The sequence below is a fragment of the Typopeltis vanoorti genome, chromosome 9, assembly GCF_054136105.1.
Source record: "Typopeltis vanoorti isolate ZY-2024b chromosome 9, IOZ_Tvanoo_1.0, whole genome shotgun sequence".
Classification (NCBI taxonomy): domain Eukaryota; kingdom Metazoa; phylum Arthropoda; class Arachnida; order Uropygi; family Thelyphonidae; genus Typopeltis; species Typopeltis vanoorti.
Window position 1 is genome coordinate 32,471,852 of NC_143557.1, and position 18,119 is coordinate 32,489,970.

An 18,119-nucleotide genomic window follows, 5' to 3' on the forward strand; every position below is an offset into this window, starting at 1 on the left:
CAGGAGATTTGGAAGTGTTGGTGGATAGGGAATTGAAGTTTAGGGGGCACATAGCAAAAGTGGCTAAATCAGCTCATCAGATCACTTGGTTACTGAAGAATACTTTGATGAGCAGAGATAAGCAGGTTATTGTTCCTCTTTATTGAGCCTTGATAAGATCCCATCTTGAACTACTGTGCCCAGATCTGGGCACCAGGGTTTCTTCTTGATGGGGAGGAGGTAGAGAGGATGCAGAGGCGAGTGACTAAGATGGTAGCTGGTCCATGGAATCAACCTTATGAGAATAGGTTGAAGAATAGTTAATTCTTCATAATTACTGAGGGGTTTTTACAAGATTAATTGAGAGGAAATTTTTCAGAACAGGTCTGGTGGTGGGAGAACCTAGGGGCCATCCATGGAAACTGAGCAAGAGTATAGTTAGCAAGGGTGTTAGAACTAGGTTTTTTATTTGGAGAGTGGTGAATGATTGGAATAAGCTGCCAGAGTATGTTGTAGATGCCACAACTGTGAATGAGTTCAAAGCAAAGTATGATAGATACTGTGTGAATGCTGACTGAATAGTTCTTGACATGATGTTTAGGGTCTCCCTCGATGAGTCTAAGGACTCCTTGGAGTTGCCCGTAATAATAATAATAATAATAATAATAATAACATGTGGAAAATATATGTTGCAAAAACATAAATTGAATGTGAAATTTAATAATCTTTGGGATTTGCAAAACAACAAGAAGTTTTTTGTTTCAACTCTGTTCTCAACTGATTTATTTTTATTAGAAAAATTTCTTAAACAATTTTCAAACAATATTAATAATTCCACTATAGCTGAATAAAATTTAATGATTTTATTATTATTATTATTATTTTTTAAGGATCCATATTAAAATTTGTCAAATATTGTTTCAATTATATCATTTGTTGTGGAAAAAGTAGGCAAAACAATTTTAGGTATAAAGTGTATCTTGAAAAACAAATCAATATTTCCCTTGATGAATCGCCACATATCCAACAAGTAGCATGCACACATTATCAAAAAATTTCTAAAATCATCATTATCGTTGATTCCTACAAGTCCTTTAGTATCCATATCCACCCAAGTATCCTCACATTTCGTAAACAGAATTAAAGGATAAAATTGTTAAGTCAATGCCTATAGGTGTACTTTGTGTAAATTGCTTGCATTTTCTTGACTACTTTGCTTGATTGCAGGATGAAAAACCTGAGTTTCAGAGAAAGAAAAAAAACCTGCTTTAATAATTATGCGCTGTCTTATTCTTAACCATCCTAAAATGTGGTGAAATGCAGGCTGCCTTGTTGGCTGCTGCCATTTGTTACATAGTACTATATCTTATTAGCTCACACTCTATAGTTGAACAAATTTATTTGTTTTTTGACTGCACCATTTAGACTATGTATTGAGAGAGAGAGAGATTATAATTTTTTAAACTAAGAACAAAGCAGATATTGTTCTCATTCTCTGCTAAAGTTGATCTTTACTTTAATTCAGTTGTGGCTTGATCTTAATCACTTAATCTAAGAAAGATACTCAATTTTTCATTAATCAATCATATGCAGGTTCGATTATTGTAGGGATAGTGCACTGACAAAATCAGTCCAACGTGTTACTCACAAACTGTTTAATTAAATCAAGAATTCTTATTATACAGCTTGATCCATATTAGCATATTTGCAAAACGAATCACACTTCATACTTGAAAGTTTATTTTGAAACATTAGACATAGCCGCAGGGAGATGTGTTTTGCATTATAGGAGATACTGAGATAGGAGTGTTGGTAGCTTGCTCCACCTTTGCAACGAGTTGCCCTGGTGTTGCACCACCTTAACCCAGTCCTGAAGATACTTTCAGGTGCAAACTTTGTTTGCTCACACTTGGATAAAGGATTAAACTAAATTTATTACACTTCATACTTATTTATAAATATTTCAAAATTAGGTTTAGTTCTCTCTTCAAACCTAAATACAATTTAATACATCTAACTAATCACTCTTATAGACATTTAAAAGCACACCATGAGTAAACTTAACTCAATAATAACTTATGCCACTTCATACAGTACTCTTTTTACTCTTATAACGTTAACTTATACAATCAAATTATAATTATTTATGTTGTCACAACTGACTACGAACAGACACACAATTGATGTGAATTGTTCGGAATTATTACATATCTAGGTACTTAAAATGTGTTGCATTCTTTACAATACTCTCATTCAGCACAGTCCATTACACGAATCTTTTGTCCTTTTTCTTTATGCTGACTCACTCTTGATCTCCTGCCAAATTTCTTCATCTGAGTTGTCGATAATTCTGCACCTTCTAGAACCTTAATTCGGTAACGTGGCAGTAATGACCGTACAATGAGTAGTTCCTATGCTGGTGATCAACAGCAGACTTCTAATGGCGGTGAACCCAGGGAAAAGACGGCAAAACCTCAAGAAGTGTTTCTCTTTTGATGACCAACAGTGGATCTTACATGGTGGCAGACCCAGACAAGAGAAGGCTGAGAAACCTAAGTTGCTAAGATGCTTCTCTTTTGATGACCGACAGTGGACGCAGACCCAGGTAAGAGAAGGTGAAAACCCTAAGACAACTGACAGGGACTTCACATGGCAGCAGATCCAGGTAAGAGGTGAAACCCCTAAGACGAAATCCTTCCCGATGCTGGGGCTGTTAAAGGCCCAAACTTCATGTGTATGAATGCGTGCATCACTCGAAACTTCCATATATGGTCATGGGCCGACATTCCGACGTCACACTTCACGCGTCTTTTAGAATTGTCATATATGGACATGGTTACATAGTGATGTCATTTTTCATGCATCACATTCATTTAACAAGGTTTTTGTGATTAAGTTGTTACATACAAAAGGATTTATAGTAATAATGCAAACAATGACATTTCTTTATGTGCAATTTTCTAAAGAAAAAAAACTTATAAAAATGATCACGATAAATTATTTATCATATGAGATTTTACACTATCACCTCTGTATGAGATTTAACTCGCCTTCAACTCAAATGCCATGATAAGGTTCCTGGTGTCCTAGATGGGACACCCAGTTATTTCCAAAAAACTGAATGATCTATGGAGAGAATAATTTAAAACAATATTTAACAAGAAAATAACTATTCTGATGAATTATGAAAGGAATTCATTGAAAATTATCAGTGAAAATTTTTGTTGGCAACCTGTGTTTTATGATGAACTGTTCGTTAGTGAAACTGTTTATTCAATGAACAGATTTTTCAATAAACTGCCATTCAGTAAATTGTTTTGATGAATTTTTATGGAAGCATTGCATGCTCAATGTTGCAAGATATAAGCTTTTTTTTACACTTTCACTAATGAGATGGAAATTATGCATTATATCACTGGACTGCACTTCAATGAACAGAACACAAGTGGTTAATATTATATAGGTTCATTATACAACTGCCAAAAAAGAACTGGTGAAATTAAAATTATTTCCTTATAAGTATGCTGCAGTGATAAATATTTAGAGGAGGATACTGGTACAATAAAAGGATAAATTAAAAGGAGAAACTGAAATTGCAGAAAATACGAGAGAAGAATCTAAAATGATGCTGATAAGACAAACTTAACCAATATTTATAAAAGAAGTTCCATTTAGAATGTATGAAGTTACATTGGAAGGAAGTGAATAGTAATTATAATGCACTGCTGATAAGGGGGGAAGGTAAACAGATATGTCTATCAAGACTTGATACTGTAAATAATAACAAAAGAATTTATAAGCCAATTCATTGTTTAAAAGAATAAATAAAATTTCATTATCTGTCCCATTAAGAAAATGTAAAAATCTCTAAATCATACAAATAAACAATCAAAAGAAGCTAAACAGACATTATTAATGCAATACAAATACAGGTTGTTCTGTAGGAAGTTTTAGGTATTGAGACCACATCGTAACATGAGGAGTTTATTAAAATTAAACAATTAAAACTCAACAAGTTTCATGCAATGTAAAACTCATATCATCAGGGGTAGTGGCACATAAAAGTTTTACACATATTAGATGTTTTTGATAACTTCACAACTGTTAAATAATTGATAAACCAGAATACAAATGATAAATTTGTTACTGTAAATTCATTGATAAATTTGTTTGATGAAAGCAGACATACTTGTAAAATTAAGCCTTAATTTTTATTGCATTGTGTAGGAATCCTAAGTGTAGGAATCATTGTGTAGGAATCCTAAGCATTTGTGAAACATTTGAATTTTCTTGTGAAACAGTTATTATTAATTAATATATGACATTTTTGTATGTAGCTAGAGTACTTGATGGCCAGTAGTAGTTGTGTGGAATGCCAGGCCTCATTTATGTTCTCTTCTTTTTTTGACATCTTTTACATGTTCAGACATGCAAATCTCTCCTGACCTTCCTGTCTTGCCTGCATAACAAATGCCACAAGAACAATGAATCTCATAGATGCCTGGTTTTTTTATATGGGGTGATGTGGAGGTTTTGGTGGATTTGGGAATCTTGATTTTTTTTGTAAAGGTAAAAAAGCCACTTTTATGTTATACTCATGGAGAAATGCAGCACTTTGTACATGGCATTTTTGATGTAAGGCAGCATGATTGCATTCTTGAAATCTTGTTTAAGTAAGAGAGTTGTAGGAGAAATTAAGAAAATTTTTTCTGATCGTCTTGGGTTCGAAACCATTAAGTGTGAGGTTCTGTTTCAGGTAGTGCAGTTCTTCCTTCCTTTTAATTGGTGTGCTTGATATATTGTATGCCCTGTCTCGTAAAGTTTTAATTATGCCTGTCTTTTGCAATGGATGGTGGTGTGAAGCAGCATTTAAAAATCTTCTCATTGTGGTAGGTTTTTTGTATACGGAGAGGGATAACCTTGTTTTCTCTTCATTTATTTTGACAAGGATATCGAGAAAGGTCATTTTAAAATTACCTTTTAGAATGCAATCATAATTCTTTATCTCCATACAAGGAAATGAATTTGCTATTGGGTAGCCAAAAATCACAGATAATCATTGTTAAGGTCAGCTCTTTTTCCAGGCAACAATCAAGCAGACTGGCAACCATACATATTATTCAGTGTGCAACAACACAGTAAAAATGCTTATGAAAAACATTCCATGATTTATTTCTTCTTCTTCTTATTATTACATCCTCCACAAAGTCGGCACTCATCATGGGAGGTTCATTAAACTGACAACATATTTCAAGTACTAAATCTTAAAATCCTTAACACTCCCCATTATCAACATATTGCGGTAATGCGTTTCCAATCACTCACAATTCTCCATATAAAAAATCTGCTCCTCACATCCCTCTTCACCATACTGTTACATAACTTTCAAGTATGGCTTCTGGTTCTTCCCCTCTTTCCTTTTTTTTTAATCCCCTTTGGATTATTCTTGGTGCAATATTCTTTGATATCCATTACAATGAAACTCCTTAGTTTTCTACAGGGCAAGGAAAGATTTCTTTGCAAACAAGAATGGCATTACTATATATTTCTCTAAGCAGTTGATTTCATGAATAATTTCCCAAGGTAACTTGATTTTCTCTGCAAATTTTTATGGCATTAATCTTCATGGTACAGAGGAACTGAAAACAAACAATTTGCTTTCAAATACTGATAAGGATATGACGGGTGATGAAAGAATGAATGTCCATATTTGTGAGAGAAAGATGATCTATTTCAAAATTTTTTGTAGCAAAAAATAAATAAATAAATAAAATAAAAAAAAACAAATAAATAAAAGTAAGAATACTGTATAGACAAGTTGCATTTTTATAATGAACACCATGTATTAATGACATACAAAACAGGAGATATCTCTTTCTGTTCGAGTCATTCTAATTACTATTCACTCCCTTCCTTACTGACAGCAACTTCACAGTGCACATTTTAAACCGAATGTCCTTTGTAAATATTGGTTGTTTCATCATCTCGATTCTTTTCTCAGCCATTAACTTCTTCATCTCTATACGGGACTATCCCACTGCATTGCTACTACAGTAAACTGGTGTGGACCTCAGCAATAGTGAATGGATTGCAATGGTGAATTTATTTTTAGAACAGCACTGTGCCCAGGAGAATTTTGGTTAGGACTTTGGCAGTGTGTTATAAGGAATGAGTGTATTATAACAGTATTTGCTATAGCGAGAATCAACTACACTTACACAGTCAAAATCTTTTAAACTCAAAGTGAAATGGAGATGGCAAAGTAACGCCAATTAGTGAAATTCACCTTAAAAGATAAAATACAACTATTTATATTCAATTGCAACTCTGGAATAATGCTAAAATTTTTAAGTTAAATGAGGACAACACAACAATGAACTCTATAATATTTTCAGTACCTTTCTCCTAGATAGTCTCCAATTGCAGTTTTATTGAGACCTTCTCCTTTGTATAAAAAGTGTGCAACATCTTCAGGAGTGTTCTTCAGAAGACCATGTTCTATCAAATACTCAATTCCCTATTTTAAATACAATTGACATCATCAACAACAGAACTGCTATGAAATAAAGGAAACGAGGCAGTGCAATTAGCATAAAAAAAAGTAAAAAAAAATACAATTTCAAAACTAATCACAGCACTCATATCACATCAAATGTACTGATGTATGCACTATAATGCATTTTAATAACATCAAAGTCAGAAATATGAATTTCTGACTTTGATGTTATTTCTTTACCATACTTTACAATATTATGGTAAAGAAGCTAGTACGAAATATATAAGCATGAGTTAGAATATTAGAAAAAGAATTGGCATGGCTGAAGAACAAATAGAGGCATGTGCAGAGTGAAACAGGACATTTAGAAAAGAAATTGGTAGTTGGAGGTTTAAGCAAAAAGGTGCCTGTGGTAGAGAAGTCAAAAATTTTGATTTTTTTTTTAACAACACAAAAATATCAAAGGTCATACTGTGCCAGGACACAGGTCACAGCAGTACATATTGTATCATGAAGGTTGTTTTCTTGATCATAAATTAATAAATAATAATATTTGGTTAACCGATCAAGTGTTGATCAATATTTTATTAATTAACTGGACCAACTAGTTTCGCCACACTTATCTGTTGGCTTCTTCAGGGCACTTACACATAGGTTTAAACACTCTCACAATTATGCGTAACTGCAAAACTGACAAGAATAAAAACTGACTTGAATAATTACAAATGAAATAGTATCGAACGCGAGTGAAACACGTATCGCGTGTACAAGATCAGCTAGCTGTTGCTGAGGAACCTTCTGTAGTTTGTATTAAAGTTCATTTCTTCCGTTTTTAAGGCTCTGATTAGGGTTTTCCATATCTCTGGCAGTATTAGGCCTTGATTTCTGTTAAGGTTCGCAGTAGAACGGGCGACTGTGGCTGCTTCTTTGAACATTCTTGAATGGTAATCTTCCTCTAAGTAGGGGGAACAGCTTTTGTCCCATTCGATGACATGGTTAGTTGTGGAGAAATGAGACGATAGCCCAGAAATGTCCTGTCTGTTGTTTTTGACATAGCCAATGTGCTCCTTTTGCCTGATTTCGGGGCTTCTCGAAGTCTGTCCGATGTAATTAGAGCCACATGAGCATGGAATATTATAGACTCCAGCATATTTGTAGAAAGGATGGTTGTCTTTTGGAGATCTCAGTAGTTTACAAATAGTATCTATAGGTTGAAATGCTACTCTTATTTTGTGTTGTTTGAGGAGATTGGCGAGCTTGTTGGAGATGCCACTTACATACGGAATTGCAATCGTTTTTTTTTATTGAATCTCTTCTTGTTCTCTTTGTGGTGGTTCAGAGAAAAGGATTTTATTGACTAGTCTTCTTGGATAGCCGTTCAAGTACAGATTGTTGGAAATAAATTTTAACTCATCTTGAAGGGTCTTGTTGTCCGTTGAGATGCAAATAGCTCTTTTCTTTAACATGTGTATAATGCTGAGTTTATGTGATATGTGGTGAGAGGAGTTAAAATGTAGGTAGCGACCTGTATTGGTCGGTTTTCTGTAGACCGATAGATTTAAACTGCCATCAGTTTGTTTTTTGATTAAGATGTCTAAAAACGGAAGTTGTTTTTCTCTTTCAAGTTCCAGAGTGAATTTAATAGACTGATGGAAAGCGTTGATCTTTTTGAGAAAATCATATATGTCATCTTTGTTGTTGTTCCATATGATGAAGATATCGTCCACGTATCTAAACCAAATTTTAGGTCTAGGAAAAATTTGTGATAGGATTTTGTTTTCTAAGTCTTCCATAAAGAGGTCAGCACATGAAGGTGAGAGTGGGCTTCCCATTGCCAAGCCTGTTAACTGTTGATAGATTTTATTTTTCCAAGAAAAATAATTGGAGTTTAGGCAGTGAGCAAACAATACGGTTATATCTTGTGGGAATAAGGTACTTAAGATGTCAATGACCTCTACTACGGGAACGTTTGTAAAGAGAGAGGTGACATCTAAGCTGGCTAGAAGATCATTATCCGATATCTTGATGTTTTTTAGCTTTTCTACGAAATGTCCAGAGTTTTTGATGTAACTCTCTGACTTGTGGATGCATTGCTGTAGGAGTTTCGAGAGATGTTTTGACAATAAGTAGGTGGGCGAGTTGATTGCATCAACGATTGGGCGTAAAGGAATACCCTCTTTGTGCACTTTTGGAACTCCATAGAGTCTCGGAGTTAAAGGATGCATCGATTTTAGTTTTTTAATCAAGTCTGTTGGCCAGTTAGATAGATTGTGTAGTAATTCGTTGGTATTCATTCAATTAAATTCACTCTGGAACTTGAAAGAGAAAAACAACTTCCGTTTTTAGACATCTTAATCAAAAAACAAACTGATGGCAGTTTAAATCTATCGGTCTACAGAAAACCGACCAATACAGGTCGCTACCTACATTTTAACTCCTCTCACCACATATCACATAAACTCAGCATTATACACATGTTAAAGAAAAGAGCTATTTGCATCTCAACAGACAACAAGACCCTTCAAGATGAGTTAAAATTTATTTCCAACAATCTGTACTTGAACGGCTATCCAAGAAGACTAGTCAATAAAATCCTTTTCTCTGAACCACCACAAAGAGAACAAGAAGAGATTCAATATATAAAAACGATTGCAATTCCGTATGTAAGTGGCATCTCCAACAAGCTCGCCAATCTCCTCAAACAACACAAAATAAGAGTAGCATTTCAACCTATAGATACTATTTGTAAACTACTAAGATCTCCAAAAGACAACCATCCTTTCTACAAATATGCTGGAGTCTATAATATTCCATGCTCATGTGGCTCTAATTACATCGGACAGACTTCGAGAAGCCCCGAAATCAGGCAAAAGGAGCACATTGGCTATGTCAAAAACAACAGACAGGACATTTCTGGGCTATCGTCTCATTTCTCCACAACTAACCATGTCATCGAGTGGGACAAAAGCTGTTCCCCCTACTTAGAGGAAGATTATCATTCAAGAATGTTCAAAGAAGCAGCCACAGTCGCCCGTTCTACTGTGAACCTTAACAGAAATCAAGGCCTAATACTGCCAGAGATATGGAAAACCCTAATCAGAGCCTTAAAAACGAAGAAATGAACTTTAATACAAACTACAGAAGGTTCCTCAGCAACAGCTAGCTGATCTTGTACACGCGATACGTGTTTCACTCACGTTCGATACTATTTCATTTGTAATTATTCAAGTCAGTTTTGCAGTTACGCATAATTGTGAGAGTGTTTAAACCTATGTGTAAGTGCCCTGAAGAAGCCAACAGATAAGTGTGGCGAAACTAGTTGGTCCAGTTAATTAATAAAATATTGATCAACACTTGATCGGTTAACCAAATATTATTATTTAGTACATATTGTAGTTGGTTAGTAGGACACTCACAAACATCCATGCCCTTGGCTGAATTTGAATCTGCAGCCTCTTGGCTGGAGAGTGGACACACCAAGAGGTGTATGGTGGAAAGCAGCAAATTGCTTTATGGGAGCACAGTGGGGAAAGATGTAAAAATGGACCAAGCATTGAAAATATGTTTCAGAGGAGTAATGACAGGAGGAGTGAACTGAGGCAGCTGTGGAGAGAAGAGGAACTGCAAAAGAGTTGACAGTATGGTAAGAATAAATTACCTGTGAGGAAGTATAAATGCATGGGATCTGAGAGTGTTGCAAGATTTAGTGAAGGGACAGAGTGTAAAGGAGAAGTGTGAGTCTGCTGCTAAGATATGATTGATGGGAGCTGAGGAGAGGAGTAATGATTAAGAATAGCATGATAGCTAGAAAAATTAAGTGGATACATGGGATAAATTTGAAGTCAGGAGAGAGCTGTTTGCTGCAGATGATCTGCATTTAAGTAAGAATAGTAGAGTGAAGTAGGGAAGATTAATGATGAGAGGAGGAGAGTGTGTAGCCAGTCAGGTAAACAAAAACTACACAGTGGTATTCTGAGCGTAAGCTACCAGGATTGGTGTGATATAAATGAAGGAAGACAAAATAAGAATGCAAGGAGGGCCTCAATGGGAGCAACAGAATCAGAGGACATGAATAATAGGGTGAGGAATTGTGTGAAGGAGGGCAAGGGGAAAATCTACTGTGTTAATAAATTGATGTAAGGAGTATCAGAAATAAGAGTGCAGAGTTTGTGACCTTGATAGTCAGCCTGCAAACCACTGGTGTCAGTAAGATAAGTTTAACAGAGGATGATAATGTACCCATAGGAACAGAATGATGGTTATAGCATTTTTTAAAAAGACAGAAAATATAAAAGAAGAGGTGAAGTATTACTGATGATTTCAGGTATTACTGTATTCCCTCCATGCAGAACTTGAAGAAAGCAGTAACGATAATGGTAATACTCTTGAGGCCATTTGGTGTGAGGAACCAGATATTATGAAGTAATTATGAATTTTAGATATTTAGTGAAGGACTAGCTAATGGGTTAGTGATAGCACAAGATATAGCCTCTCCTAACCAAATGTCAACCCCCTGGATTCTAACAGATGGGGGCTCTGATGTCTGAGTATTGGCAGAATAACCATAACATCAGGAACTGAGGAAATGCAGTTCTGATAAGCCAGTCCAGAGGCTCAAAGGTAGCAGCCCTACCACTGGACTTACTACACTTTGGCCAGCAACCAATTTGTATGACATCTTACCTTGCTTGCAAGTCTCATAAAGGAAGAAAATTTGGACAGCCTAAATCGGATTCTCGACTCGGCCTGACCAAGGATAAGAATTGGAAAAAAGAAAACATTTTTAAAATGGCAACTTAGAACTTAGGGAATTGGATGCAAGGATAGTCAATTGTACCAAATACTATCATAAAAAAAGATAAAGATTGCAGCTCTAACAGAAACTAAGAGGAAGCAAAAGGGAACCAAACTTACATCAAACTACATCCAAATTTACTCTGGCATTCCTAGAGAAGAAAGAGCCCACTGTGGAATAATGCTTATGCTCCATAATTCTTTAAAAAAAAACAATATAGAAGACTATATATATATATATATATCACAATGAAAGAATATTACAGGCTCGTATAAGGCTAAATCAAAAACACCTAACAATAATAGCAGTTTATGCCCCAATTGAAGGCAATGAGGAAGAAAGTAATGAATTCTACAATATGCTACAAGATGTCTGGAACAAGGTAGATAAAAATTATTATATATCTGTTCTTGGAGACCTTAATGCCAGAATTGGAGACATCCCTATTTCTGATTGTGTAGAAAAACTATGGTTAACATATATGCAATAGCAACGGAAAAAAAATTAATCGATTTTTCAGTATTTAATAGTTTATAAATCACAAATTCCTTCTTTAAGAATAAAAACTGCCATAAATATACTTGGTCAGCATGTGGTTCGCAGACAATTATAGATGATGTAATATCTAATAAAAAACTTGCAAAATTCATTCTAGATACAAGAGTATACTGAGGTTATGAATCAGAAATGGACCACTTTCTTCTTGTTTCAAACCTAAGATTCCCACCTCAATGGTTAATGAGAAAAGCCCATTCATCTGAACAGGAAATCTTTTTTAAGATTGGACTTTTAAATGACTCTAGCATTAAATGGCTTTATAAAAAAAGATTAAATGAAAAAACAGAAAATATAACTTAGGCAAAACTCTAGGAAGAATGGAATAACATCAAAACAATTATAACAGACATGGCCAATGAATCACTGGGAAAAAAGAGGAAATGGCATGGAAGAAAGGGAATTAGATCAGATGACCATAATGCTCAAATTACTGAAGACAGAAGGAATGCTTTCAAAAAATACTCAGCAACAAAATCTCAAGATGACAATACAGAATACAAGAGAAAAAGAGCAACTGCTAAACAAGCTGTAAGAAAAAAAAAACACAGAGAGTCCTAGGACAACTTTGTCTCTCTAAACTTCAAATAGACATTACATGCCCACAGTCCAAAACTTTTAAATATTAAATAATTTAAATAGAAATCTAAGAGAAAACACATGTATTTCACCCATCAATCAGAATACCTGCCAAGACGACAATATAGAATACAAGAGAAAAAGAGCAACTGCTAAACAAGCTATAAGAAAAAAAAAAAAACAGAGAGTCCTAGGAAAACTTTGTCTCTAAACTTCAAATAGACATTACATGCCCACAGTCCAAAACTTTTAAATATTAAATAATTTAAATAGAAATCTAAGAGAAAACACACGTATTTCACCCATCAATCAGAATACCTGGCTAAGTTATTATAAAAACCTTTGGATTCATAATAAAGATTTTGAAACAATAAACTTCGATAATGAGACACTCTTGGATCCTATATCAATAGATGTGTTAGAAACAACTCTAAAAAGTTGTGAAAATCATAAAACACCAGGTGAAGATGGGTTAAATACTGAATTGATCAAATATGGAATGGTGAACCACCACCAAAAGACTGGCAAAAGGCAATAGTTATTCCTATGCACAAGAAGGGTGATATTAATCGCTGTGAAAATTATAGAGGAATTAGTCTCCTAAACTCTGGGCAAAAAATATATAGTAAAATTCTGAAAAACAGACTGTCCCAATTCTATGAAGATAAGATAGGAGAAGAGCAGAATGGATTCAGGAGAGGCTGCTCTTGTGCAGATGGATACTTTACCTTAAAAATTTTATAGGAAAAGCATACAATGGGGAAACCCGTATTGCTTTTATATTTTATAAATATAAACCAAGCAATTTCATAACCATAGTTTTAATCTTTTTTTACCAAGTAAGCAAACAAGCAAGAAAGTCAAGTTTGCACATGAAGTATTTTCAGGTTTAAGGCAACTCGTGGTAAAGGTGGAATAAGCTCTGATCACTTTCCTAAGTATCTCCCATAATGCAAAGCACATCTCCTTGCAGACATGTGTGATGCTATGCATTAAGGTCTCGTCAGTGGGAGCCAGACCCTGAGGTGGTGATACCAAGGTTGAAGTAATGCAGAACTTATAAATTTTACCTATACAAGTTGCCACAAGGTTCTTTGACCTTATTAAATAAAAATCCCAGGATACGAGAAAGATGCAGAAAGTTTTTTACCTTTGGTATACTATATACGTTAAAGATACCAAGCAATTTTATAAACTTGGTTTTAATCCTTTTTTCCCCAAATAAGCAAACAAGCAAGTAAGTCAAGTTTGCGCCTGAAGTATTTTCAGGTCTGAGGCAACTCGTGGTAAAGGTGAATAAGCTCTGATAACTTTCTGAAAAAGGATTAAAACCAAGTTTATAGAATTGCTTGGTATCTTTAATGTCTATAGTATACCCAAGGTAAAAAACTTTCTACATCTTTCTCTCATCCTGAGATTTTTATTTAATAAGGTCAAAGAACCTTGTGGCATCTTGTATAGGTAAAATTTATAAGTTCTGCATTATTTCAACTTTGGTATCACCACCTTAGGGTCTGGCTCCAACTGATGAGACCTCAATAAAGGTCGAAACCAGTCTGGGTAGTGGTCCTTCCCTTAATGCATAGCATCATACATGTCTGCAAGGAGATGTGCTTTGCATTATGGGAGATATTAAGGAAAGTGATCAGAGCTTATTCCACCTTTACCACGAGTTGCTTCAGACCTGAAAATACTTCAGGTGCAAACTTGACTTAGTTGCTTGTTTGCTTACTTGGGAAAAAAAAAAAAGGATTAAAACTGAGTTTATAAAATTGCTTGGTATCGTATATAGTATACCAAGCAATTTCATATAACATTGCTTGGTAATGTATATAGTATACCCAAGGTAAAAAACTTCCCATATTGCTTTTATTGATTATTATAAGACATTTGACAGTGTTAACCACAATTAACTTTTTTGAGATATTAATAAATGATAGAGTTCCTCATCACTTAATTAAAGAGATCCATGATATATATACAGACAACATGACTGCAGCAAAAATTAATAGAAGAATCTCTAACTGGGAACCAATAAACAGGGGAGTAAGTCAAGGCTGTAGCTTATCATCCATTCTTTTCACAATCTATATGAATTCTACAGTAAGACATTGGAGACTCACAGTACATGGTTATATCCCAATTAACAAACACACTAATATAGACACAATACTGTTTGCAGATGATCAGGCTATACTTGCAACCTCTGAAACTGATCTGCAGTGCTCTATCCATCATTTTAATCTAATAGTACAAAATTTTAATGTGGAAATTTCAAAACAGAAGACAAAAGTACTTGCCTTTAAAGGAAGAGAACCAATAAGAAGTAAAATCTGTTTAGACAACACAATTATTGAACAAGTCAACTCTTTCAAATACCTTGGATATCACCTAACTTACGGAGAAGAAAAAGACATAGAAATGAAAATTACAAATTTCAATAGAGCTTCAAATATTATAAATCAAGTTTTAAACCCTCGAAGGTACAAAAAACATACTTGGATTAAAGTGTATAAAACATTAGCAAGACCAGTGCTGACTTATGGAAGTGAGGCATGGACGATTAGAAAAGGATATGAGAGAAGAATAAGCGCAGCAGAAATTAGATTTATGAGGAGAACCGTGGGATACACCTTGTTAGATCATAAAAGAAATAAAGAAATCATGGATGAAATGAATGAACAACCAATAATAGAATATATCCAAAACTATAGATGAAATGGAAACAGCATATTGGAAGAATGGACAATAGTAGAATCACCAAACAAATCCTTGAATACAAACCTATAGGGAAGAGATCAATTGGAAGACAATATAAAAGATGGAATGAGACCAGCCTAATACAAAATAGGAAGAAGATAATGGTGATGGGACAATTAGTGAGATGTCACTTACAGGCCAGGAAATGTAGGGCAAGATCCTGGATTGTTTAGACAGATGGATATCAGCTAATAAAATTGTCAAGTAGCTATGAAAGCAGAAAACAACATGCATTAAGAAGGAAACTGAATCCTTTAGCTAATTAGGGACAACCACCTCATGCAGAAAGTAGTCCAAGTAACATGTGGGATATGAATATTGACAAAACTGTCTCATTGTCAGCATGGTTGGTTGAGTGGTTAACATATCTGCTCTCCAAATAACAGGCTGCAGGTTTGAATCACACTGTGAGCAGGATGCACGTAATTATATTTAGGTGGGAGAGGAAATATCACCCATTGTGAGACCATCACCCCACTTATTACTGAAGGCTTGAAGTGGCTCAAAAAAGTTCCTCATTTGGTCTCAAGAGTAGGGTTTCCAGACCAGGTAAAAAAAAAAAAAAAAAAAAAAAAGATAAAAATTACTGAAAAAAAACCGTAGCACACCACAAGCACTAATATACCACACGTATACTCATGTCACAGCATGATTAGGTTCCAGACTACTGTTGCATAGCGAATTACTGCCTTTTTTTTTCACCCCCACTTTTATATGCATGTAATGATTTAATGATATTTTTAAGCGATTATAGATGTGCATAACTGATGTAGCATTTATGTATGTAAACAAGACATTTATTTACATCAGTTATGAAAAAAAAAAAAATTGAGATAAATTTTTGCAAACAACAAAGTTACAAACATTGAATAGTACAAACTTTTTTAAAATTTTCTTTATATATTTTATTACGACATGTGTATTGCTCTAAAATACACCTCTTCATTTCATCATGCCTATATTTAATAATTTTAATCTTAGTGTCTAAATATAATAGATTTATGAGGTCTTCCTTCTTTTCAATGGAAGCAGCAATACCCTTATATCCTTAATATGATTTTTATCTGCCATTATTAACAACAAAGCTTAAGGGTCAAAGCTGCATAACTGACAGGAGACCTCCACATAGCTTTAAAGTAATGCAGAGAACCGATCATGGCTTCTGACCTAATGTCCAATCCTCACCCTCTCGTAGTGCACCTTGTTGGGTATCTAGCCGGATACTGAACGAACGAGGATGGGCTGCCAATTTGAAATTTAGCTGACCAAATTGTATTCTTATTGGCTTAAACCAATATAGAAAATGATGGTACAACATGACAAAATTTCATGCCGGCTGGGGTGTCGCTCGGTTAAACAAGGGGCCCCTGTTGTTTTTGTCAGGGAACCAGGGCGAACAGCAAAAAGTCAGCTACCGGAACAAATCTGAAATCACACCCCAACTCAACATCACCAGAGTTAAAGATTAATACTATCAACATAAGAAGCCTGAATGGCAAAGAAATGGAAGCTAGCTGAGGAATTAGATAAGAACCAGATCGACATAATAGGGGTGACTGAAACCTAAAACACAAAAACTGGTGAGATCTTTCTGAGCAATAAATACAAATGTTATATTCAGGAAATGACAATCAAGGAAAAGACAGAGTAGCCATAGTATTTAACTGAGGCTAATCTTCTTGAATGGCAGACAGTCTCAAGTAAAGTAATGTGGGCAAATATCAGAATGGGGAACTGGACAATGAGACTTATTTGTGCCTATGGTTCTACTAAGATAGAATTGGAGGTATTTTTTGATGCTTTAGAGAAAGCAACTGATACAATGAAAAACGAAAAGTTGGTCCTTGTTGAGATCTAAATAGCAGAGTAGGAAATGATTGTCAGACATTATTTTGGGAAAATTTGGAGAAAAGAACAAAGCTAATAATAATGGCAAATACCTGTTGGAGTTGTGCTCAGGACATGGACTGGTTGTTACTAACACCATGTTCCAACAAAAAATGTGCACAAATTCACGACTATTTTATTGTTGATAGTGATGTTTTCCCACTGGTGCATGGCGCCAGAGTGTACAGAGGATTTGAAATTGGAAGTGATCACTATTTAGTCTTGAGCATGATAAAACTGAATTTCATATTGAAAAGAATAACATGTAAAAAAGTTTTAAAGTGAATAAAAGTTGAGCAGCTCTCAGATGTGAACTGTAGACTAAATTACACAAAGATTATTGCAAAAAAATGAAAGGGTTTGAGAACAGGAACCAAACCTTGGATATTCAGTGGCAAGCCTTGAGGAAAACCCTGACTGATTCAGCCAGAGAGGCATGTGGTGAAGTTGTCTGCAAGGATAGAAAAATCAGAACTCCATGGTGGATACAGGAAGTTAATGAGGCAGTGAAGGAAAGAAGAAATCATATCAAAAGTTCCTGGCAAATAAGTCAGCTTGTGCTCTTAGAGAATACAGAGACAAATGTAAGAAAGCTAAACACTGTGTAAAACTAGCTAAACAAAAGTCATGAGAGGACTTTGACAAAAACATAGAAAATAAATATCAAATAGGTGGCAAAATATTCTAGAGGTTGTTAAGCTTAGAAATGGAAGAAAGGGTGCTGTAAAAGGGGTTAGAGACGATAAAGAGGGCATGAAACATGAGAAAAAGATATCCTTGAAATATGGAGTAATTACTTCAAAAAATTGCTAAATGAAACAAGCAGTGATAACATAGTGGTAAAAAACACTCAACAAGCATACAGTCAGGAATACATATTTATACTTGAAGTAGAAAAAGCCATCAAAGGCTTGAAATGTGGAAAGGCAGCAGGAGAAGATGATATTCAACCAGAAATGTTGAAGTATGGTGGTATAAAAGTCTTACAATGGCTGTACTGCATAGTTCAGAATGCCTGGACAGAGGGACGAATTCCTGATGATTGGAGTAGAGCTCTCATAGTACCCA

The 18,119-nt window shown here is 34.8% G+C and overlaps 1 protein-coding gene across 2 annotated transcripts in view; it reads right to left on the reverse strand.

The window, feature by feature from the left end:
- The window catches only part of step (cytohesin steppke), a 375,568-nt gene that overhangs the window by 248,000 nt on the left and 109,449 nt on the right, over positions 1-18,119 (reverse strand). For both annotated transcript variants that reach the window (XR_016548776.1, XM_090397533.1), the window contains exon 5: positions 6,378-6,496. Coding sequence is in view for 1 of the 2 variants with exons in the window: in XM_090397533.1 (XP_090253659.1) it covers positions 6,378-6,496 (119 nt within the window). In the remaining variant the exon portion in view is untranslated. The remainder of the gene's footprint in view (positions 1-6,377; positions 6,497-18,119) is intronic.